Source organism: Procambarus clarkii, chromosome 49 (genome assembly GCF_040958095.1).
Source record: "Procambarus clarkii isolate CNS0578487 chromosome 49, FALCON_Pclarkii_2.0, whole genome shotgun sequence".
NCBI classification, from domain to species: domain Eukaryota; kingdom Metazoa; phylum Arthropoda; class Malacostraca; order Decapoda; family Cambaridae; genus Procambarus; species Procambarus clarkii.
Genome location: NC_091198.1, coordinates 33273189 through 33299304, shown reverse-complemented (window position 1 = coordinate 33299304; position 26116 = coordinate 33273189). Strand labels below are relative to the sequence as shown.

The 26116-nt window shown below is 51.4% G+C and overlaps 1 protein-coding gene across 4 annotated transcripts in view; it reads left to right on the top strand.

The window, feature by feature from the left end:
* Positions 1-26116, top strand: part of Rich (Guanine nucleotide exchange factor subunit Rich) — a 567547-nt gene that overhangs the window by 473936 nt on the left and 67495 nt on the right. For all 4 annotated transcript variants that reach the window (XM_069303165.1, XM_069303164.1, XM_069303162.1 and 1 more), the window contains one exon: positions 16273-16444. In XM_069303165.1, coding sequence (XP_069159266.1) covers positions 16273-16444 — 172 coding nt within the window. The remainder of the gene's footprint in view (positions 1-16272; positions 16445-26116) is intronic.

Here is a 26116-nt window from a genome sequence, read left to right as displayed (position 1 = left end):
AATTGCTTGCCTAATTTCTGCTTCTTGTTGGTCATTTCTGGTTTTGACTTCCGAACACACTTCCTTGATTGTCTCTTTCTTTTTTACAACTTGTGCATACGTCTCTTTTATTTCTTCTTTATACTTTTCTAGTTCTTTATTAGCCTCTATTTGAGATGCCAAGGAAGTTTCTCGTTGCATCTCTTTGCCTAACTCCATGTTAGCCCTCAGGGGTCCCTTCGAGTTGTTCACTATACGAGTCTATTTTTTTGTTAATTTCTTCAAATTCCCTACTCTTCACTTTCCATGCCTCATTATCCTTTACTAGTTCCTTGATGTGTTCCTCCTGCATCCTTACCTTATCAGTCAAACTGGTAATTTCCTTACTTTGCTGGAAAATACTTCCTTTTAAATTATAAAACTCAATCATGAGACCTTCATTTTCTTGTTCTAATTTAATAATCTTTTCTTATAATTCTTTAGTGTGCCCTCAATAATCACTAACCTGCCAAGAAAACCACCTTTCATTGCATCTTGTTGTGAGAAACCTGCAAAAGATCCCTTTGTTGGGGTACTAGCCTCCCCTGTGGTGGCGGCCATTTTTGTTGTTATTCTGCTGTTTTGAAAGGTCAACATCTCTACCCAAGATTTTTACATTCACTAACACTTATTTCTTATCCCTTAGTTTATTTCTAAATTCCCTACACCTTAATGTATTCTGGGGCACCACTTGCAACCCTCACCCTACTCCTGACACTTAGATAATTTGAATTATCCTGGAGGCTGCAGCAGTGTAATTACCTAAGTGTAGTTACAGGATGAGAGCTACGCTCGTGGTGTCCCGTCTTCCCAGCACTCTTTGTCATATAACGCTTTGAAACTACTGACGGTCTTGGCCTCCACCACCTTCTCACCTAACTTGTTCCAACCGTCTACCACTCTGTTTGCGAAAGTGAATTTTCTTATATTTCTTCGGCATCTGTGTTTAGCTAGTTTAAATCTATGACTTCTTGTTCTTAAAGTTCCAGGTCTCAGGAAATCTTTCCTATCGATTTTATCAATTCCTGTTACTATTTTGTATGTAGTGATCATATCACCTCTTTTTCTTCTGTCTTCTAGTTTTGGCATATTTAAGGCCTCTAATCTCTCCTCGTAGCTCTTGCCCTTCAGTTCTGGGAGCCACTTAGTAGCATGTCTTTGCACCTTTTCCAGTTTGTTGATGATGCTCTTTTGTTCTTTTGGTGTGCTGGTCTTGGCGTCGGCTGCCCTATTGAAGCTGTTTGCGCCAATCCTGCAGGAGCCGGTGTCTCTGTTCTTTGCTTTTTATTTCACGCGCCATCAGGAGGTGCTCAGTCAGTCTTTGGAATCCGCTTGGGCCCCTGGCACATAGGTTTTTTCCCTTTTTCAGGGGGAAGCCCCGTCAGTTCCCCGGAGCTATCCAAGCTGATATGCTAATGTCAGACTTTGGCATCAGTTATGTGTATGGAGTTCTGTGGGCTTACCAGGGACCACAAGCCAGAACCTGGCCCCCTCACAGAGGTACGAGGAGCAATGACCTGTAGAAACCCCAGTGTGGTTGGAAGCATTCTATGTCTGCCATCGACCAAGTTAGGCATCCAGAAAGGTAGGTGTCCCAAAACAAACGCCTATTCTGGTGAAAATTGCTACAAAAAACGAACAAATGGGTAGAACTCCCCAAACAGAAATGAGCAAACGAGTATGACGTCACACGTCGCCGCGCCACCGTCTGCGCAGTTCCCCCCTCCCCGGGAGGGGGAAGGGGGAGCTCCAGACCCACGCTCCGGCTATCCACCTCTCAGTTCTGAGGCTGATGCTGGAGGCAGCGGTTGTGTGCTCTGGCTCCAGTGATTGTTCCAGCATTGTGCCTTGTGTGTAGTGGCTTTCTTCCAGGGGTGCGCGAGCCAGGAGTTATTCTTCAGTACTCAGGCTGCATGCGCCTAGGGTTCCCTTCCCTAGGTATCCTGTAAGTACTGCCCTTGGGGCTTGGGGCCACCTTCCACAAGTTCCTTGGGTCCTGCCTCTGCTGGGCCGTTTTGCTGCTTGGTTTTTCGGCCACCCTTTGGGAGCTTGGGTGTTTTGTCTCCCTAGTTTACCTTATGGTAAGAGGCAGTTTGCACTGGTATGGGGCACAGAGTACTGCGCAGCTTGTTATCACAATTCATAGTGGCCGGCTCTGTTCCTTTAGGGTATGCTGTCCTCTTGCGGGGTTTTATTTTTATTTTTGTTGTGTTGCCTGGTGGGGGGGGGGTCTGCCTTGACAGTTGTTCCCTTGTACCTGTCCTGAGTATGGTTTTTCTCTTTTGGTGGTACCCCCTGCTTGGTCCCCGTGAGTATACACATCCCAGGGGTTCAGCTTTAGAGTGTTGCTTGGTAGTCTTGGGTGCCAGTTAGCAGTACCCTGCCTGGGGTTCCCTGAGCGTGAGTTCCATCTCAGGCCCCTGGGAAATCCCACAGGGAGGGGGGGGGGGGTCTGATGGATGTGGCTCCTGTGTCCTTCCCTTCCCCCCTCCTCGCTTTGCGCGAGTTCACGGGTTGCTCGGTCCCCATGTCTCAGAGTGACCCTTTTTGCCTCCGTCACACTGCCTGTTGGGACGGTGACACTTTCGACCCAGTGTCCTGCGAGTTCTGCTGCTTGCTAGTGACTCAGTTTACCCGATGTAATGGTGGTCTTTTGCGGGTACAGGCGGCACAGGCATTGCATGTGCACTTTAGGTTGTTGCAACGCGCTAAGTTGGTTGCTCACTCGGATGCCCCGAGGCTGCCCCGTTTTGCTTATAGGGACCCGGACTTGGGGGTGATGGTTGCTTTGGCCTTGGTTTACTCTGCACCCCCTCGTCCTTTTTCCAGCTGTAGTGCGTTCTGCTCCCCCCCCCCCCCTTCTTTCGGCCCCGAAATGTCTGAGGGTTTCGGAGGTGGGGCAGGGTTTAGATGGTCTTGAGACTCAAGTCGTCTCGGGGGATGCCCCTTCCGGAGTGGCAACGGAGGTATTCGAGTCCGTTCTCCCTGCCAAAGCCTCCGGGTCTGACCAGTGGGCCCCTTTTCATCCAGCTTTCTCGGCTGTGCCGGCCTTTTCTTTTGAGGCCGGTGCTTTGGGTAATGACTCGGCCCTGGGTACTGCGGTGAAGGATCTTGGGGGCTGGGGAGGGGCAGACTTGGGGGCCTTAGGCCCCGTTGGACCCCGCCTTGGTTTTTCTGCCCTCAGAGCGGGGCATACTGTTACAAGGAGTTGGGTTTTCTTTCCCCCCGCTGCGTTCGAGTTGGACTTGGTGTCTGCCCCTCTCCGGATTCGGTTCAGTGTTCCCCTGGGTGCATCGGTTCCATCTTTCCTGAGGTTTTCGGCTTCCCGCATCCAACCTCCAGTGGTGGGGCGGGCCTTGCGGCTTACCTCCTGCGTGACCCGGAGTATGCCTCTGTTATGGATTCGACTTCGTTTAGGTTTGGGTTTTCGTTCCCCTACTGGGTCCGTTACGAGGTTCCGGGGTCCTCCTGGCTGGCGGACTGTCCTGTGTTTGCCTTGGAGGCATGGCATACCTTCTGTCATTTCCGTATGCTTGATTGGCGAGAGGCTTCGACAGTGATTCAGGTTTTCCTAGTGGGCGAGTTTGAGCACCTCATTGAGTGTTTTTTTGCCCCTGCCCTTCCTCGAGATGTTGGTGTTGTGCAGCTCCATGTGCAGGTTCCTTCCCTTTCGGCTGCACAGGTTGCTGAGGACTTGCGTGCTCATGGCCTCTTTGCTTCGACTTTGCGTTTCTTTTCCCTTCAGAAGCTGTCTTTGGACTGGCTTGAGGAGGATGTGGGGATGCTGGGGGCTGTTCCTGGGTCCGGTGCCTTGGGTTCGGCGGCTCGCTCATCATCTGCCTTGTTGAAGCTGTTTGCGCCAATCCTGCAGGATGCGATTTCGCTGTTTTATGCTTCGTGGCTCGCATGTCGGCAGGCATTGCTTGCCTCCTTCCTGTAATCTGCCTGGGCCCTGGCTCTTAGGATGACTTCGCCTTTTTGCCACCTGCTGTTTTCTAACTCTGCAGTGGCGCAGTATTTACAGGCTGCCTCGGCTAGTTGACGTCCTATGTCCAACTTGTTGGTTCTCTGGGGGCCCCGGGTGGGGGGGGGGGCCTTCCCGGAGGATTCGTGCCAGGGCTTAGGATTCCTTTCGTCGGGGTATGCCACTGGTGCCAGTTTCAGGGCCGGCCCCGCCTTCGGACCCGACTTCGTCTGGTCGGCGCAGTGTTCACTCTGTGCGAGGTTTGGGTTCTCATAAGGGGTATCGGCCCTTTCCCGGTTTGCCCCATTTATGGGGAGATGGAGGGGGAGGCTTGTGCTGTTCACTCACACCTGGTCCCACGATTTGTGGGCGTTTCGGGTTGTTTCGGTTGGCCTGCGGTGGCGTTGGGTTGCCCCCTCCTCCTTTGGGGGGGGGGGGTCGGGGCTATTGGGACAGGCCTCTTTCCCTGCGCTGTCGGGTCGTCTTGGAGTGGGTTTTCTTGGGCGTGGTTGAAACGATGATGTCTCTCAGATGGGTTTCCCGTCTGTTCCTAGTCCCGAAACAGGACTGCGCGGACCTGCGGTTCATTCTGGGCTTAACCCGTCTAAACCCCTGGGTTCATTGCTCCTCCATCCGGATGACCACACTGTCCCAGGTTTGGCTCCTGTTGGAGCCAGGCGCTTGGATGGTGTCCCTGAACCTGCTGGATGCTTATTTGCATATCCCGATTCATCCGGGGTTCAGGGACTGGCTCGGTTTTGTTGTGGGGCAACAGTGTTACCACTTTCGTTGTCTCCCATTTGGGTTGAACCTGGCACCTCGCGTTTTCACATGTCTTACCTGGGTTGTGGTGGCCCGTCTGCGTCTTTTAAGTGTTCGGGTGTTGGCCTACCTTAACGGCTGGCTAGTATGGGCTCTCAGCCGGTCCTCTTGTCTGCTAGCCAGGGACTTGGCTCTTTCTCAGCTCGCCGGGTTCGGGTTCTTGGTGAACTGAAGGAAGTCCCATCTGGTTCCCTCCCAGGTTTGGACCTGGCCAAGTCTTGCGTGGGACTCTTGGACCGCTTCCTTATCTCTTCCTCCGGAGTCTCTCCTTTGGCTGCGGTCCCGCATGCGCCTGTTTCTGGGAGGCTCCCATGGTCAGCCGGCGGCTGCTCGAGGGTCTGTGCGGGAGCCTGAACTTTACGATGATGGTCTAGCAGCCAGGTCAGGTTTGGCTTCGTCGGCTGTTCTGGTTCCTTCGGGGATTTCCCTTCCGCCTCTCAATCGCCAGGTTCGGGCCCCGGCACCCCGTCGGCTGCTTTGTCGCCAGCTTCCTCTTTAGATTTTTCAGGATTCAGTGCCTTGGCGCCTGCCTGAGCCCTCGCTCAATGTGTTCACGGACACGTCGTCTCTCGGCTGGGGCTTTGTGACCAGTGCTCACCAGGCCGGCCAGGGGCGGTGGGGTCCGTCCTTCTGTCGGGCCCACGGGCTTTCTTTCTTGGTTGTCCCATGTCGTCGTCTTATACCGAATACTGTCGCCTCCTATCGTGAAACGCTGGCGGAGCTGCTACAACTTGCTTTTGGTATTGATGTAACTTCTGCGCCGTTTGCAAGCTGTCTCGTGCGTTGTTTCACCTTCGGTTTGCTCATGCGCCGCTTGAGCCGTCCTAGTCTCTTGACAGGGTGCTCTCTTTTCTCTTCTCCTCAGTTTGTAGTGGCCCCTTCGATTCAGGACTGTTTCTCTAAGGCTCTTTTTCTTGTTGGTATTGGCCTCTGGTGGTCGGATTGGAGAGCTTCATCCTCTACTCAGCTGCAGAGGTTTCTGCTCGTTTGGTCCCGGCGGTAGGTTTGTTCGTTTGCAGCCATCTCCTTCTTTTCTGATGAAGAATGAGACTGCTGCTTTCAGGAGGGGGTCCCTGGGTTTTCGATGCTTGGTTCGTCAGGCCGGAGTGCATCATGTGTTGTGTCCAGTTGCTGGTCTTTGCCGTTATTTGTGCGCCACGGACTCTGTGGCTGGAATGCGCTTTGCGTTGATCCTGTTTCCCTTCTTCTCTGTTCCAGGGTTCGGGTCTCCCAGGTCGTCTGCAGGGTTATTCGGTCTAGCCAGCCTGCGGTCTATCACTGTGCCCTGAGGTTTTTGGAGGTCGAACAGGGTCCTGGTTGCACGTTACTTGATGAACGTTCCTGGGCCTAGTCGGGCCTGTGTCGCTTTGCGTTGGCGGTTGCAGCCAGTTGTCTCGATTTTGCATTGAGGAGTGAGCAGCGACCGCCTCCCGGGTAAGTCCCTATGGTTTTTATTTGTGGGTAAGTATCTCTGGGGAGCCAACGGGGCTCCTCTCCCAAAAACCAGCGTTGAATGTAATGAAACGCCATTTTCTGGGTGAGTCACGGAGACACCCCCCCCCCCCCACCCCCATTGGCGGTTTTCACATGTTTTCTGTGGGGAAGCCCCTACGGCTCCCTGGAGCTATCCATGGCTGATATGGATACCCCTAACTCTTTTGCATCAGTCGATGTGGGTGGAGTTCTAGGCCTACCAGGGACCATGAGCCAGAACCTGGCCCCCTCAGAGAGGCACGGGGAGCAATGGCCCATAGAAATGCACATGTGATTTGGAGCATTTTATATCTGCCATCGACCGGGACAGGCACCCAGAAAGGTAAGCCCCACAAAACAAACCCCTATTCTGGTTAACAACAAAAATCGACAAACGAGTGCACAGAACTCCCCCAGGAACAGGAACTAACAAGCATGACGTCACACGAGCCGCGCCGCATGTCTGCGCAGCTCCCCCCTCCCCGGGAGGGGAAAGGGGGAGTCCCAGACCCCCGCGCCGGCGATCCCTGCCCCATTTCCTCGGCTGATGGGATAATGCACGGTCGTGTGGCTCCAGCTCCGGTCTTGTCTCCGTGCTGTGACTTGTTTGCAGTGCTGCTCTTACGGTGGTCGTGTGAGCAGGGAGTAGTATTCTCAGTTACTCGGGCTGCATGTGCTTAGGGTCACCTTCCCTGAGTGCCCTGTAAGTACCGCCCTTGGGGCTTGGGGTTGCCTTCCACAAGTCACCTTGGGTCTACCTCTGTTGGCTTTTCGCTGCTTGGCGTTTGGCCATCCCGAGTGTTTGGGGGGTTTTCTTCCTTGTTTACCTTGGGGTAAGTGGTAGTTATAGCACTGGTGGGGTGCAGGGGACTGCGTAGCTAGTTTTCACCTATGACAGCGGCCGGCTCTGTTCTCTCTGGGTACGTTGTCCACTTGTGTGGTTTTTCTTTTATATTTGTTTTTGCCTGGTAGGGTGGTCTGCCTTGTGTTCCCCCCCCTTCCCTTATATTAGGTTCGTTTGTGTGGTGGCACCCCCCTGCTTCGCCCTCACGGGTGGACACGTCCCGTGGGTTCAGCTTTAGCAGTTTGCATAGTAGTTTGGGGCGCCGGTTAGCAGTGCCCTGCCTGGGATAACCCTTAGCAGACCCAGTCTAGGGTCCCTGGGAAACCCCCCGGAGGCTCTCGCGTCCGATAGTGGAGACCCTTGCGTCCCCTCTCGCTTTGTGCGAGTTTGAGGGTTGCTCTGTCCCTTTGTCTCAGGGTGACTCTCCTTATTTTTGCCTCCATCATGCTGCCTGTTGGGTCGGTGACACATTCGACCCCGAGTCCTGCGAGCTTTGTTGCTTGTTCGTGACTCCATTCACCCAGTCTGCTGATGAATTCCCGTGGGTGCAGGCAGCTCGCGCATTGCAGGGTAGGATGTTGCAACTCGCTCAGGTTTGTCGCTTCCCCGGACGCCCTGATGCTGCTCCGCTTGTGTAGGGACCCAGACTTGGGGGTTTTGGTCTCTTCGACCTTGGTTCTTCCACGCCCCTCTTGCTTTTCCCCCCACCTGCTTCCGGCCCCTACGCATCTGCAGGCTTCGGGGTCGGGGCGGGGCTAGAGGTTCTGAGACTTGGGCAATTTCGGGGGTTGCCCCATCCAGGGTAGTTGTGGAGGCATTCGAGTCTGTTCCTCCGGCCGATGCTCCAGGGTCTGACCAGTGGGCCCCTTCTCTTCCAGCTCTCTCGGCTGCCCCGGCTTTTTCTTGTGGGGCCGGGGCTTTGGAGGTCGACTCGGCCCCGGGGTCTGGTGTAGAGGCTTCTGGGGTTGGGGAGGAGCGGCCTTGGGGGCCTTGGGCTCCATTGTGCCCCGCCTGGATTTCCGTCCTTCTGAGCGGAGCTTACTGTTGCGAGGAGTGGGGTTTTCTTTCCCCCTCTGTGTACGATTTGGGCTTGGGTTCTGCTCCTCCCCGGGTTCGGTTCCGTGTCCCTGTGGTTTCTTCGGTTCCGTCTTCCGGAGGTTTTCGGCTAACCGCATCTTTTCGCCTGCAGTGCGTTTGGCCTTTGCGGCTTACCTCCTGCGTGTCCTGGAGTTTGCCTCCATGCTGGTTCCTTCTGTCCTGGACAGGTTGGGCTCCTTATAGCCGTTTGGGCTCCTTGTAGACGTTTGGGCTCCTTGTAGCCGTTTGGGCTCCTTGTAGCCGTTTGGGCTCCTTGTAGCCGTTTGGGCTCCTTGTAGCTGTTTGGGCTCCTTTATAGCCGTTTGGGCTCCTTTGTAGCCGTTTGGGCTCCTTTGTAGCCATTTGGGCTCCTTTGTAGCCGTTTGGGCTCCTTTGTAGCCGTTTGGGCTCCATGTAGCCGTTTGGGCTCCATGTAGCCGTTTGGGCTACTGTCGTCAGTTGGGCTGCTTGTCGCCGGTTGGGCTACTTCTCGCCTTGTTGGGCTACTTCTCGCCTTGTTGGGCTACTTTTCGCCTTGTTGGGCTACTTTTCGCCTTGTTGGGCTACTTCTCGCCTTGTTGGGCTCCTTGTAGCCGGTTGGGCTACTGTCGCCAGTTGGGCTACTGGCGCCAGTTGGGCTACTGGCGCCAGTTGGGCTACTTCTCGCCTTGTTGGGCTACTTCTCGCCTTGTTGGGCTACTTCTCGCCTTCTTGGGCTACTTCTCGCCTTGTTGGGCTACTTCTCGCCTTGTTGGGCTACTTTTCTTTCGCGTCCTGCGCATGCGCAGTGGGAGTTTGTTTTGGTTCCGGGCGGTGTGCACACGTGTTCTGCATCCGTTTTCTCTCGGGGGGGGGGGGGGGGCTTCGCCTCTCGCTCTTTTCTTAATCCAATCCGTGCCCCGTTGCTTTAGTGGTGTTCTGGGGTGCCGCTGTGGGGAAGTCACAAGGTTTTTCCCTGCGTTCTAGGGTGGGGAGCCTCCTTCGCTGATCCCCTCCTCTCTATCATGGGCTCCCTGGCCACCTCCGGCGGCTATGGACTCGAAAGCTTGCGTCATGGCCCTTCAGCGCCTATGTTCTGCTGGTGAGTTGGTGCGGTTTGGCGTCTCCTTAATCCTGACGCTGTTTTTGTTTTTGGAAGTAGGAATGGGTGTACATACGTACTTGAGAACGTGGACTGTATCACCCGAGGTGCCTACTGCAGGGCTATTAGCCCATACTGGACAGCTCTTGTTCTCTCCACCTGCTTCCTTCCTCGGTTCACGGGTGTCTGTGGGTGGCCTCTTGGCCCTTCCGAGGCGGCTCCTGCCTGTACTCCTCCTGCCCCCTCTCCTATGCTTGTCTAACCTTGCTTGAGTTCGGGGCCCCGCCTCCACCTTGTTCCACAGTGCAACGGTGGGGGTGCCTGTTCGGTGGTACGTTTTCCTGTGTCGAGGGTGTTTTGTGCTCGCCTCCTTGTGCTTGCAGGATTGGGTTCTGGCTCTTTGGTTCCGCCTCTCCCCTGTCGTTTGCATGTCGAGCGGCTTCTGTGCTTCATGGGCGCTCTTGTCTCTGCTCTTGAGGCTGTGTATGGAGTCAGCCCGAGTTGGGCTGCCTAATGTGTTCCTTCGATTGCCTGTTACACTGCACACGTTTCTTCTACCGTCCCTGTGGCTCAGTTGGGTGCTCGGTTTCCGCCTGTGTCCCCTTGTGTGCCACTCGTGTACGATTTATCTATCTTCTCTGTCGCTTCCTCGGGGAGTGTGGTGACATTTTGCTGCGGTTTTGGTACTGCAGCTGCGTGTCGGGGTTGGTTGTGGCATTCTGTTCGGCCCTTCCGTGCTCCCTCTGGGGCCCTCCTTCCTTGCCAGTCTTGCTGTGTCGAGCCTGGTTTTTCCATGTTCCTTGAAATTCTCGGTCTTGTCCTCGCCTCATTGTGCTGGCTTGGGGTCTTCGTCTCGCCCCTCGCCTATCCTCTGGTTTCGGTTCAAGTTCCAGAGCCTAGTGGGCTCCCTTCCTTAGTGTTTTTCACGGCTGCCCCGGGGTTTTTCTTGACGCTGGGGCTCTGAGGGAACAGCTCGGCCCCGGGGCCTGCAGGGTGGGTTCCCGAGGCTGGGGTGGGGCTAACGTGAGGGGGCCTCAGGCCCCGTTGGTCCCCGCCGGGGTATTTCTACCCCTCTGGGCGGGGCTTGCGGTTTTGTGGTGTGGGGTTTTTCCGTTCCCCCTCTCCGCACGTGCTTTGTGGGCGTCGGCCCCTCCCTGGGCTCGGTTTCCTTGTCCATTGTGCCCATTGTTTCCGTCCTGTCAGTGGGTGCTTTTCTACGGTCTTCGCCCCTTTTTTCCGGGACAGGCCTTCTCTGTCATGTCCCCCTCTTCTTGGGGTTTCTGCATGACTTTTGGTCTCGGGTGCGACGGGGTTTTTGTGCCTTCGTCCTTTGTGTTTGCTTCTTTTTGTTCTCGAAGGTTTGGGACGGTTTTGCTCCTTCCCATTTTCTGGTACGTCTGTCGTTATTCGGTTGAGCTTCCCTCCGGTCCTGTCTAGGGCTTGTGGGTCCTCTTCCCAGCAGCTTCTGCGTGTTTGGCCTTCTTGTTCTTTTATGCATATCTCTTCTCTTCGTGCTGTCTCGGCGCTACTCATTTTCCTGGGGGCGATTTTGCTCCTCTTCATGAGTCTTTTCGCTCCTGCCCTTCTGCGGGATGTTGGTGCGGGGCGGCTCCTTATGCGGGTTCCTTCCCTGTCAGCTGAACTTGTGGCGGTGGACTTGCACACTTGTGGCATTTTGGTTTTGGTCCTGCTTTTTCTTTTCCCTCCTGGGGCTGTCATAGGATTGGCTTGCGGAGGATGTAGAGGCGCTTGGGGCCGTTCCTGGGTCTGGCAACTTGGTTTCTGCTGCTAGCTTTCGGTATCGATGTTCCTTCTGTGCCATTTCGCAGGCTGTCTCGTGCGTTGTTTCACCTCCGGCCTGCTTATGCACTGCCTGTGCCGTCCTGGTCTTTGGACAGGGTGCTCTCCTGTTTTTCTTCTCCTTGGTGGTTGTGGCTCCTTGGGGTCAGGTTTGCTTTGCCTCGGCTCTCTTTTTATGTTGGCTTTGGCCTCTGGGGGTCGTGTGGCGGAGCTTCATGCTCTTCTCAGGCGCAGTGGTTTTTGGCTCCTATGGTCGCGTTCATAGGTTTCTTCGTCTGCGGCCGTTCTCCCTTTTTCTGGTGAATGATGTGCCTGCTGCATTCCGGAGGGGTCCTTGGGTTGTTGTCTCGACTTCGTGTTGAGGAGTGGTTCACCGACCGCCTCCCGGGTATGTCCCCTAGTTTACTTAGGTAGTTTTTGGTGAAGTAGCTCCGGGGAGCCATAGAGGCTCCCCCCAGAAAACCAGCATTGAATGTAATGAAACGCCATTTTCTGGGTGAGTCCCGGAGGATCCCCGGCACCCTCCCGCCCTCCGGTCGGCGTTTTTTTCGCGGTTTTGATATCCAGCCTCAGAACTGGGGCGGGGATCGCCGGCGCGGGGGTCTGAGGCTCCTCCTTCCCCATCCCGGGGAGGGGCGCAGACGTGTGGCGCGGCTCGTATGACGTCATGCTTGTTAGTTCGTTTTCCTGGGGGAGTTCTGTCCACTCGTATGTCGATTTTTGTTGTTAACTAGAATAGGGGTTTGTTTTGTGGCGCTTACCTTTCTGGGTGCCTGTCCCGGTCGATGGCAGATATAGAATGCTCCAAATCACATGTGCATTTCTATGGGCCATTGCTCCCCGTGCCTCTCTGAGGGGGCCAGGTTCTGGCTCGTGGTCCCCGGTAGGCCTAGAACTCCACCCACATCGACTGATGCAAAATAGTTAGGGTGACCATATCAGCCATGGATAGCTCTGGGGAGCCTCCAGGACTCGTCCAGAAAATGGTGTTTCATTACATTCAACGCTGGTTTTTTGATGTCCAGCCTCAGAACTGAGAGGTGGATAGCCGGTGCGGGGGTCTGGTGCTCCCCTTTCCCCCTCCCGGGGAGGGGAAAGCTGCGCAGACAGCGGCGTGGCGACGTGTGACGTCATACTCGTTTGCGCGTTTCTGTTTGGGGAGTTCTATCCACTTGTTCGGCTTTTTGTAGCAATTTGTAGTGGTCCCCGGTAGGCCCACATAACTCCAAACACATGACTGATGCCAAAGTCTGACATTAGCATATCAGCCTGGATAGCTCCGGGGAGCCTCCGGGACTCTCCCAGAAAATGGATTTTCATTACATTCAATGCTGATTTGTTGTCCTTTGCTGTTTACAGAGCCTGCTGTGGTGTAGTATCTGCAAGTGGCTGCTTCTAATTGTCGTCCCATGTCAGACTTATTGGTTCTCAAGGGGGCGGGGGAAGGTTCCTCCCGGAAGGGTCGTGCTTGGGCTCGGGGTTCCTCCCATCGTGGTAGGCCAGTGGTGCCAGTTTCTAAGCCGGCGCGGTGATTGCTCTGCTCGTCGATCGGCTTCTTGTAAGGGGCAATGGCCCTTTCGCTGTTTATCCCATTGACAGGGTGATGGGATGGGTTTGAGTTCTTGGTAAATTGGAGGAAGTCCCATTTGGCTTCCCTCCCAGGGTTCGCTTCATCGGCTGCTCTGATTCCTTCTGGGACATCCCTTCCACCTCTCTCGCTATCGCTGGGTTCAGCCTCTGGGTGTCTTATGTCAGCTGCTGCGTCGCCAGCTTCATATTCGGGTTTTTCAGTCTTCAGTGCCTTGGCACCTACCTGAGCCCTCGCTCGATGTGTTCACGGCTGTCTTATCTTATCTCGGCTGGGGTTTTGTGACCAGTGCTCGTCAAGCTGGCCAGGGTTGGTGGGGTCTGTCCTTCGGGCTCACAACACAGTGCGGTGAGGCATTCGCTTCAGCAGGTTCGCGTCTCTCACAGATTGATGATCCGACTCCATTCAGACTGCTTCCCTGTGGTTCATTGTCTGAACGACAGGGATTGAATGAGGTCCTTGGATCTTTGGGGGCTGGTCACTTCGGGTGACTCGTCTGCTAAGTTCTCGGGCTTTGGCTCTCTTGCGCAGCTCCCATAGAGAAGGGGGAAGTTGCACAGACAGGGGAATGGTGGCTGTGTTGATGTCATGCTTGTTTGCTTGTTTTCGACTGAGGAGTTCCGCTTGCAAGTTCAGCTTTCGGTTTGCAATTTTTAACCAGCTGTAGTTTGCTTTGGAATTCCTACCTTTCTAGGTGCCTGACCTGGTAGATGGCAGACATAGACTGCTTCCAATTATACGTGGGTGTCTATAGGCCATGCTCCTTGTGCCACTCTAGGGGGCCAGGTTCCGGCACTGGTCCCTAGTAGACCTAGAACTCCATCGATTGACTGTTGCCACGGTTTAATATATACACATCAGCCCAGTATAGCTCCAGGGAGCCTCTGGATCTCGCCCAGAAAATGGGGGTTTCATTACATTCAATGCTGTTTTCTTTGGGGAGCCCCTACGGCTCCCTGGAGCTTATTGGGCTAATGTATGTTATATTAGACCGGGACATTAGCTAAGGAGTTCAGACCTACCAGGGACCAGCACCAGAACCTGGCCCCTTCAGAGAGGTTTCAGGGAGCAATGGCCCTGGAAAAACCCCCTTGTGGTTGGGGTTTTCCTTATCTGCCATCGACCGGGGTTAGGCACCCAGAAAAGTAGACATAACAAAACAAACCCCACATGGTAAAAAACTAAAACAAAAAACCAAACAGAGAGGTAGAAACTCCCTACAATCCCAAGGAAACAAGCAAACAAACAAACATCACACTTTACTGCCGCGCCGATCGTCCGCGCAACCCTTCCCTCCCCAAGAGGGGGAGGGGGGTTGCCCCGGATCTACCGCGCCGGCTGCCTAGCATCAGTTCGCAAGCTAATGACAACCGGGATAGACGCTTCTCTGGCCTCAGTTTCCTAGGCGGTGTTTGCCTTGTGTGGCGTTCACTGCCGTTTGTTGTGTTGTGTGGTGGCCAGGAGCACCTCATCAGTGCCCGGTACATGAAATTCGCTTATGGGCTTCCTTCCCTAAGCGCCCTGTGAGTACTGCCCCAGCGTGTCAGGGTTATCTTCCCTGGGGCGTTCGGGAACCATTCCCGTAGAGGTTCTTGCTGCTCGGCACTTGCCTTGCCCTTCGGGCCAGCTGGGGCTTGGGGCCCTGGGTAGAGACTGGTATTGTGCTGGTTAGGGCGTCAAGGTGTTGCGCGACCTGCCACCTAAGCGGCGACCAGTTCCTGTTGCCTCTGGAGACGGTGTACTTTTGCGGGGGTTTTCTTTTGTTTTTATTTTCATTTGCCTGGTGAGGGTCTGCCTAGTGTGGCTATAGTTCCACTAGTAGTGTTTGGTGGCCCTCTGCTAGGCCCCCGTGATTGTACACGTCGCAGGGGTTTTCAGTGTTGTACTCTACCCCCTTGTTATTTTTGGGTGTTTAACCGGTTAGCAACACCTTGCCCGGGCTTCCCGTAGTTGTTACCCCTACGGGCCCTGAAACCCCTGTCGGGGCTCCATGGACCATTGGATGTGTCTTCTGGGTCCCAACCCATCTTGTACGGGATCGTTGGTTGCTGTGCCCTTGTCTCCGGGTGACAGTCGCCACTTTTACCTCCATCATGCTTGATGTTTCTTACTGTCGCCTCGTTTTGTGCGGCACTGGTGGAGCCGCTCCGGCTTGTGTTCGGGATTTAACATCACATCTGCCCGTTTCGTACGCTTTCTCATGTTTTGTTTCACCTCAGGCCTGCTCATGCGTCGCCTGAGCCATCCTGGTCCTTGATCAGGGTTCCTTCTTATCTTCTCCTCAGTTTGTGGTAGCCCCTTCGATTCAGGTTTCTGCTCTTTGGTTTTGGTGGTAGGTTTGTACGTTTGCAGCCTTTCTCTGTCCTTCTGGCGACGGTCGAGATGGCTGCTTTCTGGAGGGGTTCTTGGGTTATTGATGCTTGATTGCTTTGGCCGGGGGTGTATCCTGTATTGTCCAGTTGTGCTTTTTTTGCCGTTACCTGCGTACCGTGTCTGGGGGATGCGCTTTGGGTTGATTCGGTTCCCCTTGTTCCCTGTTTCAGGGCTCGGGTCTCCCAGGTCGTCCGCAGAATTTTTAAGTCTTCTAGCCTTCGGTCTGTCCTTACGTCCGTGCTGTTCGGACGTTTGCAGCTTTTGCTGCTGTGTTGGCGACGTCTAGAGCTCATTTCGGGTGCAGGGATTTGAGGGTCGCACAGGTTCTTGGCCGCCCATTCTTTATGCGCGTCTGCTCCTGTGCGCTCTTGTTGCCTTGGGTTGCAGGTTGCAGCCTGTTATATCGGTTTTGTGTTGCGGAGTTTGTGGCGGCTGCCTCCCGGGTCAGCTCTTTCTTTTCCTTCTCTTTGGGTCTGAAGCTCCAGGGAGCCATAGGGGCTCCCCCCAGAAAACCAGCGTTGAATGTAATGAAACGCAATTTTTTGGGTGAGCCTCGGAGGCTCCCTGGCAACCCCTCCCTCCCACCGGTCGGCGTTTTTTTCGCGTTGGTTGAAGCTTAGCTTCCGAACTGATGCTAAGCAGCCGGCGCGGTAGGTCCGGGGCTCCCCCTTCCCCCTCTTGGGGTGGGGAGGGCTGTGCGGACGATCGGCGCGGCAGTAAAGTGTGATGTTTGCTTGTTTGCTAGTTTCATTGGGATTGTAGGGAACTTCTACCTCTCTGTTCGTTTTTTTGTTGTAGTTTTTTACCATGTGGGGTTTGTTTTGTTATGCCTACCTTTCTGGGTGCAAACCCCGGTCGATGGCAGATAAGGAAAACCCCAACCACAAGGGGGTTTTCCAGGGCCATTGCTCCCTGAAACCTCTCTGAAGGGGCCAGGTTCTGGCGCTGGTCCCTGGTAGGTCTGAACTCCTTAGCTAATGTCCCGGTCTAATATAACATAGACTAGCCCGATAAGCTCCAGGGAGCCTCCAGGGCTCACCCAGAAAATGGCGTTTCATTTCATTCAACGCTGTTTTTTTTTTTGTTTTTTTTAATTTTGAGCATTTAGACAAAGTTGAAGTATAAAGCAAGTAGATTAGGCCAAACAACTTTCAATAAAAAAAAAAGATAACAAAAATCCATGGATAAAGAGATTACCGCCGCCTAAATGTTTACCTTTTACATTTTTTCAGACTGCTTCCCTTGGCACCGGTGAAATTGGGGACAGTGGTTACCTGAGCCAAGCCACGGGAGACACTCACACAATAACTCCCCAACATGGACCTCACTCACCATCTACTCCATATTCTCTAGCCCAAATGGTTCCTCAGCAAGCTCTTTTATTGCCTCAGTCTCCTAGAGTTGGTTAGTATGTGGTTTGTATGTACTTTTTGTGAAATTTAACAGCAGTACTCATTATTTTTACATCTGGTGTTGAGTAAAGGTATTATCAACAAAATATAGAAATAAATTATATATACAGGCCATTCCCGCTTAACAAACATTTGCTTTATGAATAAAAATCCATATAGAAATTCTCTCAGGTCCCCATGTACCACTTTCATCTATAAAATTATTGTACAAACTCACTGGAGTGTCCTTTTCGAATTCTGTGAAAGTGCGCTAAAACTTCCATGCGGCAGCCACATGTAAAGTATTGTACAAAAACACCCACTCGGCCTACTGGGAGGTAGGGCAAGGGCAAGAGGTAGGGCTTGCAGGAATGAGCGGTTAGTGCAATTATATTACCTAAGTGTAGTTATAGGATGAGAGCTATGCTCGTGGTGTCTTGTCTTTCCAGTACTCTTTGTCATATGACGCTTTGAAACTCCTGACGGTTTTAGCTTCCATCACCTTCTCATTTAGCTTGTTTCGACAGTCAACCACTGTTTGCAAAAGAAAACTTTATAATATTTTCTGTGGGGGAGCCCCATTGGCTCCCTGGAGCTATCAGACTTATATTAGCTATATTAGTATTGTGGCTTCAGTCAATGGAGTTATGCGTACCGGGGACCATGAGCCAGAACCTAGCCCCCTTAGAGAGGCGCAGGGAGCAATGGCCTTAGGAAACCCCCATGTGTTTGGGAGTATTCCAAGTCTGCCATCGACTGGAGGTTAGGCATCCTGAAAGATAGGCGAACAAACCCCACTTGATAGGAAATTGCAAATCCAAAACCGATTTCCAAGACAGAGAAACCAGAACTCCCGAAAAGAAACAAGAAAACATCATCAACCACTACTGCAAAAAAAAAAAAAATAATATACCCCTAAACCAGAGGGGGAGGGGTAGCCCCGGACACCCTCCACTCTCCAGTTCGTAGACTAAAGCTGTCCGAGGCGGTTGTTGACTCTGGCTTCAGTTTCCTGTCAGGCACTTGTGTCCTTGTGGTGTTGCCTGCTGAGGTAGCCTGGTGAACTTATTGTACTTATTGTACAGTTTTCTGTCAAACAGGACTCAGCGAGTAACGGTCAACCATATAAAATCTAGTCCAAGCGCAGTTAAAAGCTCTGTACCTCAGGGTACAGTCCTTGCACCGCTGCTTTTCCTTATTCTCATATCAGATATAGACAAAAATACAAGTCACAGCTTCGTATCATCCTTTGCAGATGACACAAAAATCAGTATGAAAATTAACTCGGCTGAAGACATTGAAAAACTTCAAGCTGATATTAATAAAGTTTTCGACTGGGCATCAGAAAATAACATGTTGTTTAACAGTGATAAATTCCAGGTACTCAGGTACGGTAAAAATGAGGACCTTAAACATAATACAGAGTACAAAACACAATCAAATGTAGCCATAGTAGGAAAACAGCATGTAAAGGATTTGGGAATAATAATGTCTGACGACCTAACGTTTAAGGAGCATAACCAAGCAAATATTGCGACAGCCAGAAAAATGATAGGATGGATTACGAGAACTTTCAAATCCAGGGATCCCAACACAATGGTTGTACTCTTCAAGTCACTTGTGTTGTCCCGTCTTGAGTACTGCTCAGTACTCACTTCCCCCTTCAGAGCAGGAGAGATTGCTGAAATAGAGGGAATACAGAGAACATATACGGCACACATAGACGCGATAAAGCACCTTAATTATTGGGATCGTCTCAAAGCCCTCCAAATGTACTCACTAGAAAGAAGACGAGAGAGATATCAAATAATATACACCTGGAAGATACTGGAGGGCCAAGTACCAAATCTACACAGTAAAGTAACAACGTACTGGAGTGAACGATATGGAAGAAAATGTAGAATAGAACCAGTGAAGAGCAGAGGTGCCATAGGCACAATCAGAGAACACTGTATAAACATCAGAGGTCCGCGGTTGTTCAACGTCCTCCCAGCAAGCATAAGAAATATTGCCGGAACAACCGTGGACATTTTCAAGAGGAAACTAGATTTATTCCTCCAAGGAGTGCCGGACCAACCGGGCTGTGGTGGGTATGTGGGCCTGCGGGCTGCTCCAAGCAACAGCCTAGTGGACCAAACTCTCACAATTCAAGCCTGGCCTCGGGCCGGGCTTGGGGAATAGAAGAACTCCCAGAACCCTATCAACCAGGTATCAACCAGGTACTGGGGCTGCATGCACTTAGGGCTACCTTCCCTAAGCACCCTGCAAGTACTACCCATGTCTTCTAGGGTTATCTTCTCTAGGGTCTTCGGGATCTCACTCCTGTAGGGGTTACTGATGCCCGGCATTGCCCCCACCCTTGAGGGTCAGACGGGGTTTCGTGGCCTTTGTTTGGCTCTGGGTAGGAAGTGTTGTTGTTGCTGGTTGGGGCACAAGGTGCTGTGCAACTTGCCTACCTAGCTACGGCTGTGTTCTCTGTTCCTCTGTTGTTGTTGTTGTGTTTTTGTGGGGTTTTCTTTTAGTTATAATAACATTCTATTGGCATTAAAACGTTATAACAAGATGTAACAACTTTATTACAAGTTGTAACAAGTGGAAAATAGGGACAGTTATGTTGTGTGTTTGCAGGGCTGAGGCTGCTCCGTTTTGGTTAGGTCGGACTTGGGGTTTGGTTTAGGATGAGACTTGGGGCAGCTCCGGGAGTTGCCACTATTCTCTGCGGAGACAGAGGCCTTTGAGGAAGCTCCTCCCGCCGAGGTTTCTGGCCCTTACCATTAGGACCCCCTTCTTGTTGCTTTTTCCTTGGAATCTGTCTTTTCTTCTTGGGTGGAGGGTTGCTGCCCCAGGGTCCCCTGTCAGGGGTTCCCGGGGCTTTGGGGGGAGCCCACTACCAATGCTTGGCTCGTTTGCCCCTACTTGGGCTTTTGTGCCTTCTGAGTGGGTTTTTTCATCCCTCCTTCCGATCTGCTTTGGTTTCCCACATTTGCTGGCATGATTTCAGCTCCCTTGCATCAGACACGTCTCCTTTTGTTTTGGTGGACATTTTGCTTTTAGTGGGCACTTTCCCGTCTGGCTACCAGAGCGACGCTGCATCTTGTTTGTTTACATGTGACTGCCGGGCATGTGCACTCGCTTTTTGGGGGCGGTTTTTCACATTTCTTTGGATTTTTTTTTTTATCCTCCTGTGGCTGTATCTGTTTGTCTTCCACTAGGAACATTTGGGTGTTGGGTTTTCACCGGTCTTGTGTTTTCTGTCGTTTGGGTTCTGGGTACTGGTTTTAGGCCCCGTGTCCGTGCCCTGTATGCTGTGTTAGCTCTCATGCCTTTGGCCCTTGGTTTTTGGTTCATTTTCTGGCCGTCCTGGGGTTTTTAATCTGAGGGTCATGTGTCTTGCCCTTCCTTTTTGTATTCTTTCTCTGGCCACTTGTTGATGTTTTTCCTTTCTGTGGTGCATTTTTTGGCGGCAAATGTGGTGGTTTGGGCTTACCCCGGGTTCGTTTCCGGGTTCCTTTTGGTTCTCGGATTCGTTCCAGAGGCTTTCTTCCTCTCGGGTTTCCCTTGTGGAGGTTCGGGAGGCCCTTGGTGGTTACCTCCAAGTGCGACTCGGAATTGCCCCTCTTATGGCTCGGCCTCTTTTTGCATTCGGGTCCTCGTTCCCATACTGGGTGCATTTTGAGGTTCCTGGGTCTTCCTTGCTTGCAAATTGCCCTTACCTTGGGCATGGCACTGGTTTTGTGGTCGTGCCAGTGCCTCCTCCAGGGCCGTCTTCGTCTGATCTGCGCGGCACTCACTCTGCTCGCATATCGGCTTGTCGGTGGGGATTCCCAGCCTTGACTCTTGGAGCGTCAAGTGGCAAATGGAATTCAATGTGAATAAATACCATGTTATTGAATGTGTAACTGGAGAAAATAATCCCCCCCCCCCTCCCCACACACACACCAACCTCGATGACTGGTTGGTGTGGGCTCCCAGCCAGTCTGCTTGTCTGCTTGCCAGAGGTATGGTTCTTTCCCAGCTCACCGGGTTCAGGTTCCTGGTGAACTGGTGAAAGTCTCATTTGGTTCTGTCCTGAATTTGGACTTAGCTGGATCTTGCTTGGGACTCTCGTTCAGCTTTTTAGCAGTTCTCTTGGTAGTTTGGGCTCAAGCGGTTAGCAATATCTTGCCTGGGTTTCCCTTAGCAGTCAGCCAAAGGGCCCTGGGAAACCCCAATGGGGCTGTTTGGACCTATGTATGCATCTTCTGGGTCCCAACTCCCTGAGTGAGAGTTTGAAGGTTGCTCTGTCCCTTTGTCTCAGGGTGACACTCACCAGTTTTGCCTCCGTTATGCTGCCTGTTGGGCCAATAACACCTTTGAACAGGAGTCTTGCGAGACTCACTCGTGCTCCATATTACCTAGTCTTCTGATATTGATATTCGGGTACTAGCGGTTTCAGCGTTGCATGCTAAATATCTGTTGCTGCAGTTTGCTAGGTTAGTTGCTCACCCAGATACCAAAGCTGCCTCGCTTGTGTTTTAGGGACCCGGACTTGCGGCGTCAGTTGCTTCAACTTTGGTTTCGTTTGCGCTCCCATGTCCTTCCCCTGTTGGTGGTGTTTGTCCTGCTCTCCACTCCCCCTTTCCCCCCCCCCCCTGCTCCTAGCTCCCAAACGTCTGAGGGTTTTGGAGTCGGGGCGGGGTTTAGATGACAGTGGGACTTTGGGGGGCTGCCCCATTTGGGTTGAGGACGGAGGCATTCGAGCTTGCTTCTCCTGCCAAGGCTTCCGGGTCTTACCAGCGGACCCCTTCTTCTCAGCCTTTTCCCTGGACTCTGCCTTTTCTTTTGGGGCAGAGGGTGTGGAGGACGGCTCTGCCCTGGGTCCTGGTATGGAGGATCCCGGGGCTGGGGAGGAGCTGACTTGGGTGGCCTGGGCCAGGTTTGACCCTGCTTGGGTGTTGGTACCCTCGTCGTAGTGCTTGTTGTTGCAGGGGGAGGGGTTTTCGCACCCTCCTTCCCGAATGAGTATGATTTGGGTTCGGCTGCTCCCCAGATTCGGTTCCAGGTTCCCCTGGGTTTCTTCCTTCTGGAGGTTTTTGGCTTCTCGAATCCCACATAGGGAGGTTTGGGTAGCCATCGCAACATACCTCTTGGGAGACCCGGATTACGCCATGGAGATGGATCCGTCTTCTTTTGAGTTCAGTTCGACCTTCTCTTTTTGGGTGCGTTACGAGGTATCGGAGTCTTCCTGGTTAGCAGACTGGCCTTTCTTTTCGTTGGGAGCATGCCATGGATTTTGTCGGACCTGCACGCTTGATTGGCGGTAGACTTCTACTGTGGTATAGGTTTACCTGAGGGGGGGGGGGGAGTTTGAGCACCTCAATGTGTGCTTGTTTACCCTCGTGCTTCCTAGGGATGTTGGCTTTGTGCAGCTTCATGTGCAGATTCCCTACCTTTCGGCTGCTTTGTTAGCTGGCGATTTGCACGCTCATGCGCATTTGGCCTCAATCTTGCATGTTTTTTCCTTCTCAAGCTGTCCTCGGACTGACTTGAGGAGGATGTGGAGGCATTAGGTGCCGGGTCTTCGTCCGGTGCGCTTGCTTCGGCGGCTAGGGCGTTGGCCATATTGTTGAAGTTGTTTGCGCTGATTCTGAAAGAGGCAGTGTGTCTATTTATTGCTTCTCACCTTGCATGCTGATAGGCTGTACTTGCTCTCTCCTTGGAATCCGCTTGGGCTCTGGCTCTTAGGGTTTTCTTCGCCCTTTTGTCCGTTGCTGTTTGTGGAGTCTGCTGTCACACAGTCTCTGCAAGCAGCTTCGTCTAGTTGTCGTCCCATGTAGGACTTGTTGGTTCTCCAGGGGGCTGTGATGGACCTTCCTGGAAGGCTTCAAGTCAGGGTTCAGAGTACCTCTAGTTGTGGTGGGCCAGTAGTGCTAGTTTCTGAGCCTGCCCTTCCTTTGGAGCTGGCAGCATCTGGTCGGTGCAGTGGTCACTCTGCTCGTTCTCTGGCTTCTCATAAGGGGTGTCGGCCCTTTTGTGGGTCGAGCTGTTGATGGGGCTGTGGAGGGGGGGGGGGACTCGCATTGTTTCTTCATGCCACAATTCAATAGTGTTTTGGGTCATATCTTCCGGCCTGTGGTGGCATTGAGTGGCTCCTCCTTGTCCAAGGGGTTCAGGGCTAGTGGGGCAGGCCTCTTCTCCTGTGCTCCATCGGGGTCATCTCGTAGTGGGTGTACTTGATGCCACCCCTCCGGTGGGTTTCCCGCCTGTTTCCAGTCCCAAAACAGGACTGTGCAGATTTGAGGTTCCTTCTGGACTTGTCCCACCCGAATGAATGGAATCTTTTACCCCTCTTTCTGGGAGAAGCCCCATCGGCTCCCCGGAGTTATCCAGGCTGAATGGGTATGTATATCTTTCTGGCATCAGTCAATGCATGGAGTTCTTGCCTACCGGGAACCACGAGCCAGAACCTGGCCCCCTCTAGAGAGGCACGAGGAGCAATGGCCAATAGAGACCCCCCCACCTTGTGGATGGGAGCATTCTATGTCTGCCATAGAATGGTGACCCAACCTTCAGTTCTTGGCTGATGGGAGTCTGGTGCGGTCGTACCTCTGGCTTCAGGTTTTGTTTCAGTTCTGTGCCTTGTGTTGCGTGAGCCAGGAGATGTATTCGACGGTACTTGGGCTGCATGCGCTTAGGGTTCCCTTCCCTAGGTGCCCTGTAAGTACTGCCCTTGGGGCTTGGGGCCTCCTTCCACAAGTCACCTCGAGATCTACCTCCGCTCTGACATTTACTGCTCGGTACTAGGCCACCCTTGGGGTCAGCTTGGGTTTTTCTTACCCTTGTTTGTCTCTGGGTAGGTACTTGGTAGGGGAGCCCCTACCAGTTTTCGTCACTGGTAGGGGCGCCGGGTACTGCACAGCTAGTTTTCACCAATAACAGCGGCTGGCTCTGTTCCGCCTGTGTTCGTTGTCCTCTTGTGGGGGTTTTTTTGGTCTTGTTTTCTGCCTGGTGGGGGGGAGGGGGTTGCCTTTGTGGTCCCCCATCGCTGTTCTTGGGGTATATATATATATATCTATATTTCTGTGTATATATATATATATATATATATATATAATATATATATATATATATATATATATATATATATATATATATATATATATATATATATATATATATATATATATATATATATATTATAATATATATATATATATATATATATATATATATATATATATATATATATATATATTTATATATATATATATATATATATATATATTTATATATATATATATATATATATATATTTATATATATATATATATATATATATATATATATTTATATATATATATATATATATATATATATATATATATATATATATATATATATATATATATATATATATATATATATATATATGTCGTACTTAGTAGCCAGAACTCACTTCTCAGCCTACTATGCAAGGCCCGATTTGCCTAATAAGCCAAGTTTTCATGAATTAATGTTTTTTCGTCTACCTAACCTACCTAACCTAACCTAACCTAGCTTTTTTTGGCTACCTAACCTAACCTTACCTATATATATAGGTTAGGTTAGGTTAGGTAGGGTTGGTTAGGTTCGGTCATATATCTACGTTAATTTTAACTCCAATAAAAAAAATTGACCTCATACATAGTGAAATGGGTAGCTTTATCATTTCATAAGAAAAAAATTATAGTAAATATATTAATTCAGGAAAACTTGGCTTATTAGGCAAATCGGGCCTTGAATAGTAGGCTGAGAAGTGAGTTCTGGCTACTAGGTACGACATATATATATATATATATATATATATATATATATATATATATATATATATATATATATATATATATATATATATATATATATATTTATATATATATATATATATATATATATATATATATATATATATATATATATATATATATATATATATATATATATATTTATATATACAGTACAACCTCGATTCAACGTACTATATGGGACCACCCCCAGTTCGTTGGAGCGTTGGATTCGTTGCAAGAGGTGACCTTCAAGAGGCGTTTGCGTCAGTGTCTTTTTTTTTTCTTGTACACAATAAAAATGCATTGTATCATATTACTTACTGTACCTATATTTTACTACTCTACTAAAATTACTGTAATTCATGTATTTACCTTATTGTTGGAGTTATGTCCATCTTGAAGTTTTGTGAAGTTGTGAATGCTCTACAGTAAATAGGTACTGCAGTGCATTAAGCCGTTAGCACTGTATTATTAAAAGTGGTTTTGCTGTATGTTGAGTACTACAATACAGTTCTTGAAAACTATTGTACATTAGAATTATTGCAACTTTAATTTTAACACTATGTACACACTTAAATTTACACTTATTCTAATTGTTCACTTCACACACGATGTTTTTAGATGTTTGCATCAGATTTGCTGGTGCTCGCTGCTGCTGTGTTGGCTTCAGCTGCTTTTGTGCTGGTGCTGGGTACAGCTGTGCTGGTGCTGGGTACGGCTGTGCTGGTGCTTGGTACGGCTGTGCTGGTGCTGGGTACGGCTGTGCTGGTGCTGGGTACGGCTGTGCTGGTGCTGGGAACGGCTGTGCTGGTGCTGGGTACGGCTGTGCTGGTGCTGGGAACGGCTGTGCTGGTGCTGGGAACGGCTGTGCTGGTGCTGGGTACGGCTGTGCTGGTGCTGGATACGGCTGTGCTGGTGCTGGGTACGGCTGTGCTGGTGCTGGGTACGGCTGTGCTGGTGCTGGGTACGGCTGTGCTGGTGCTGGGTACGGCTGTGCTGGTGCTGGGTACGGCTGTGCTGGTGCTGGGAACGGCTGTGCTGGTGCTGGGTACGGCTGTGCTGGTGCTGGGAACGGCTGTGCTGGTGCTGGGTACGGCTGTGCTGGTGCTGGGTACGGCTGTGCTGGTGCTGGGTACGGCTGTGCTGGTGCTGGGAACGGCTGTGCTGGTGCTGGGTACGGCTGTGCTGGTGCTGGGTACGGCTGTGCTGGTGCTGGGTACGGCTGTGCTGGTGCTGGGTACGGCTGTGCTGGTGCTGGGTACGGCTGTGCTGGTGCTGGGTACGGCTGTGCTGGTGCTGGGTATGGCTGTGCTGGTGCTGGGTACGGCTGTGCTGGTGCTGGGTACGGCTGTGCTGGTGCTGGGTACGGCTGTGCTGGTGCTGGGTACGGCTGTGCTGGTGCTGGGTACAGCTGTGCTGATTGATTTGCTGCTAGTTCGTGAAAAATATTGACTCATTTTCATTTGTTTCCTTCTTTCTGTCATGTCCTTGAGACAAATATCTTTCATCGTCCTTAGGTGTTGATAAAAGCCTGGTAGCTCTGGATTGTCAGTTTGTGAAACAATATCAAGAAGTTTTTCAATATAGAACAATGCGTCAGCACACGAAGCAGATTGTAAACTGCTATCATTCTCATCCTCATCTTCCTTTCCGTCGTCGTCAACAATGCCAGTAACGTTTTGTATAATCTCATCATCTGTTAAATGACCATTGATTAAATGATTTATTAATTTTATTATTTCGAAGCCGTAGTCACTGAACTGTGGCGACGAATTGAAACGAGAAACGCATGGTGTGTGTACAGGGATTAGACCCGTCCACTCGCTCACGCTGGAGTTGTTCCAATAACAAATAATTTCTCAAATAGCAGATGTCTATCATAT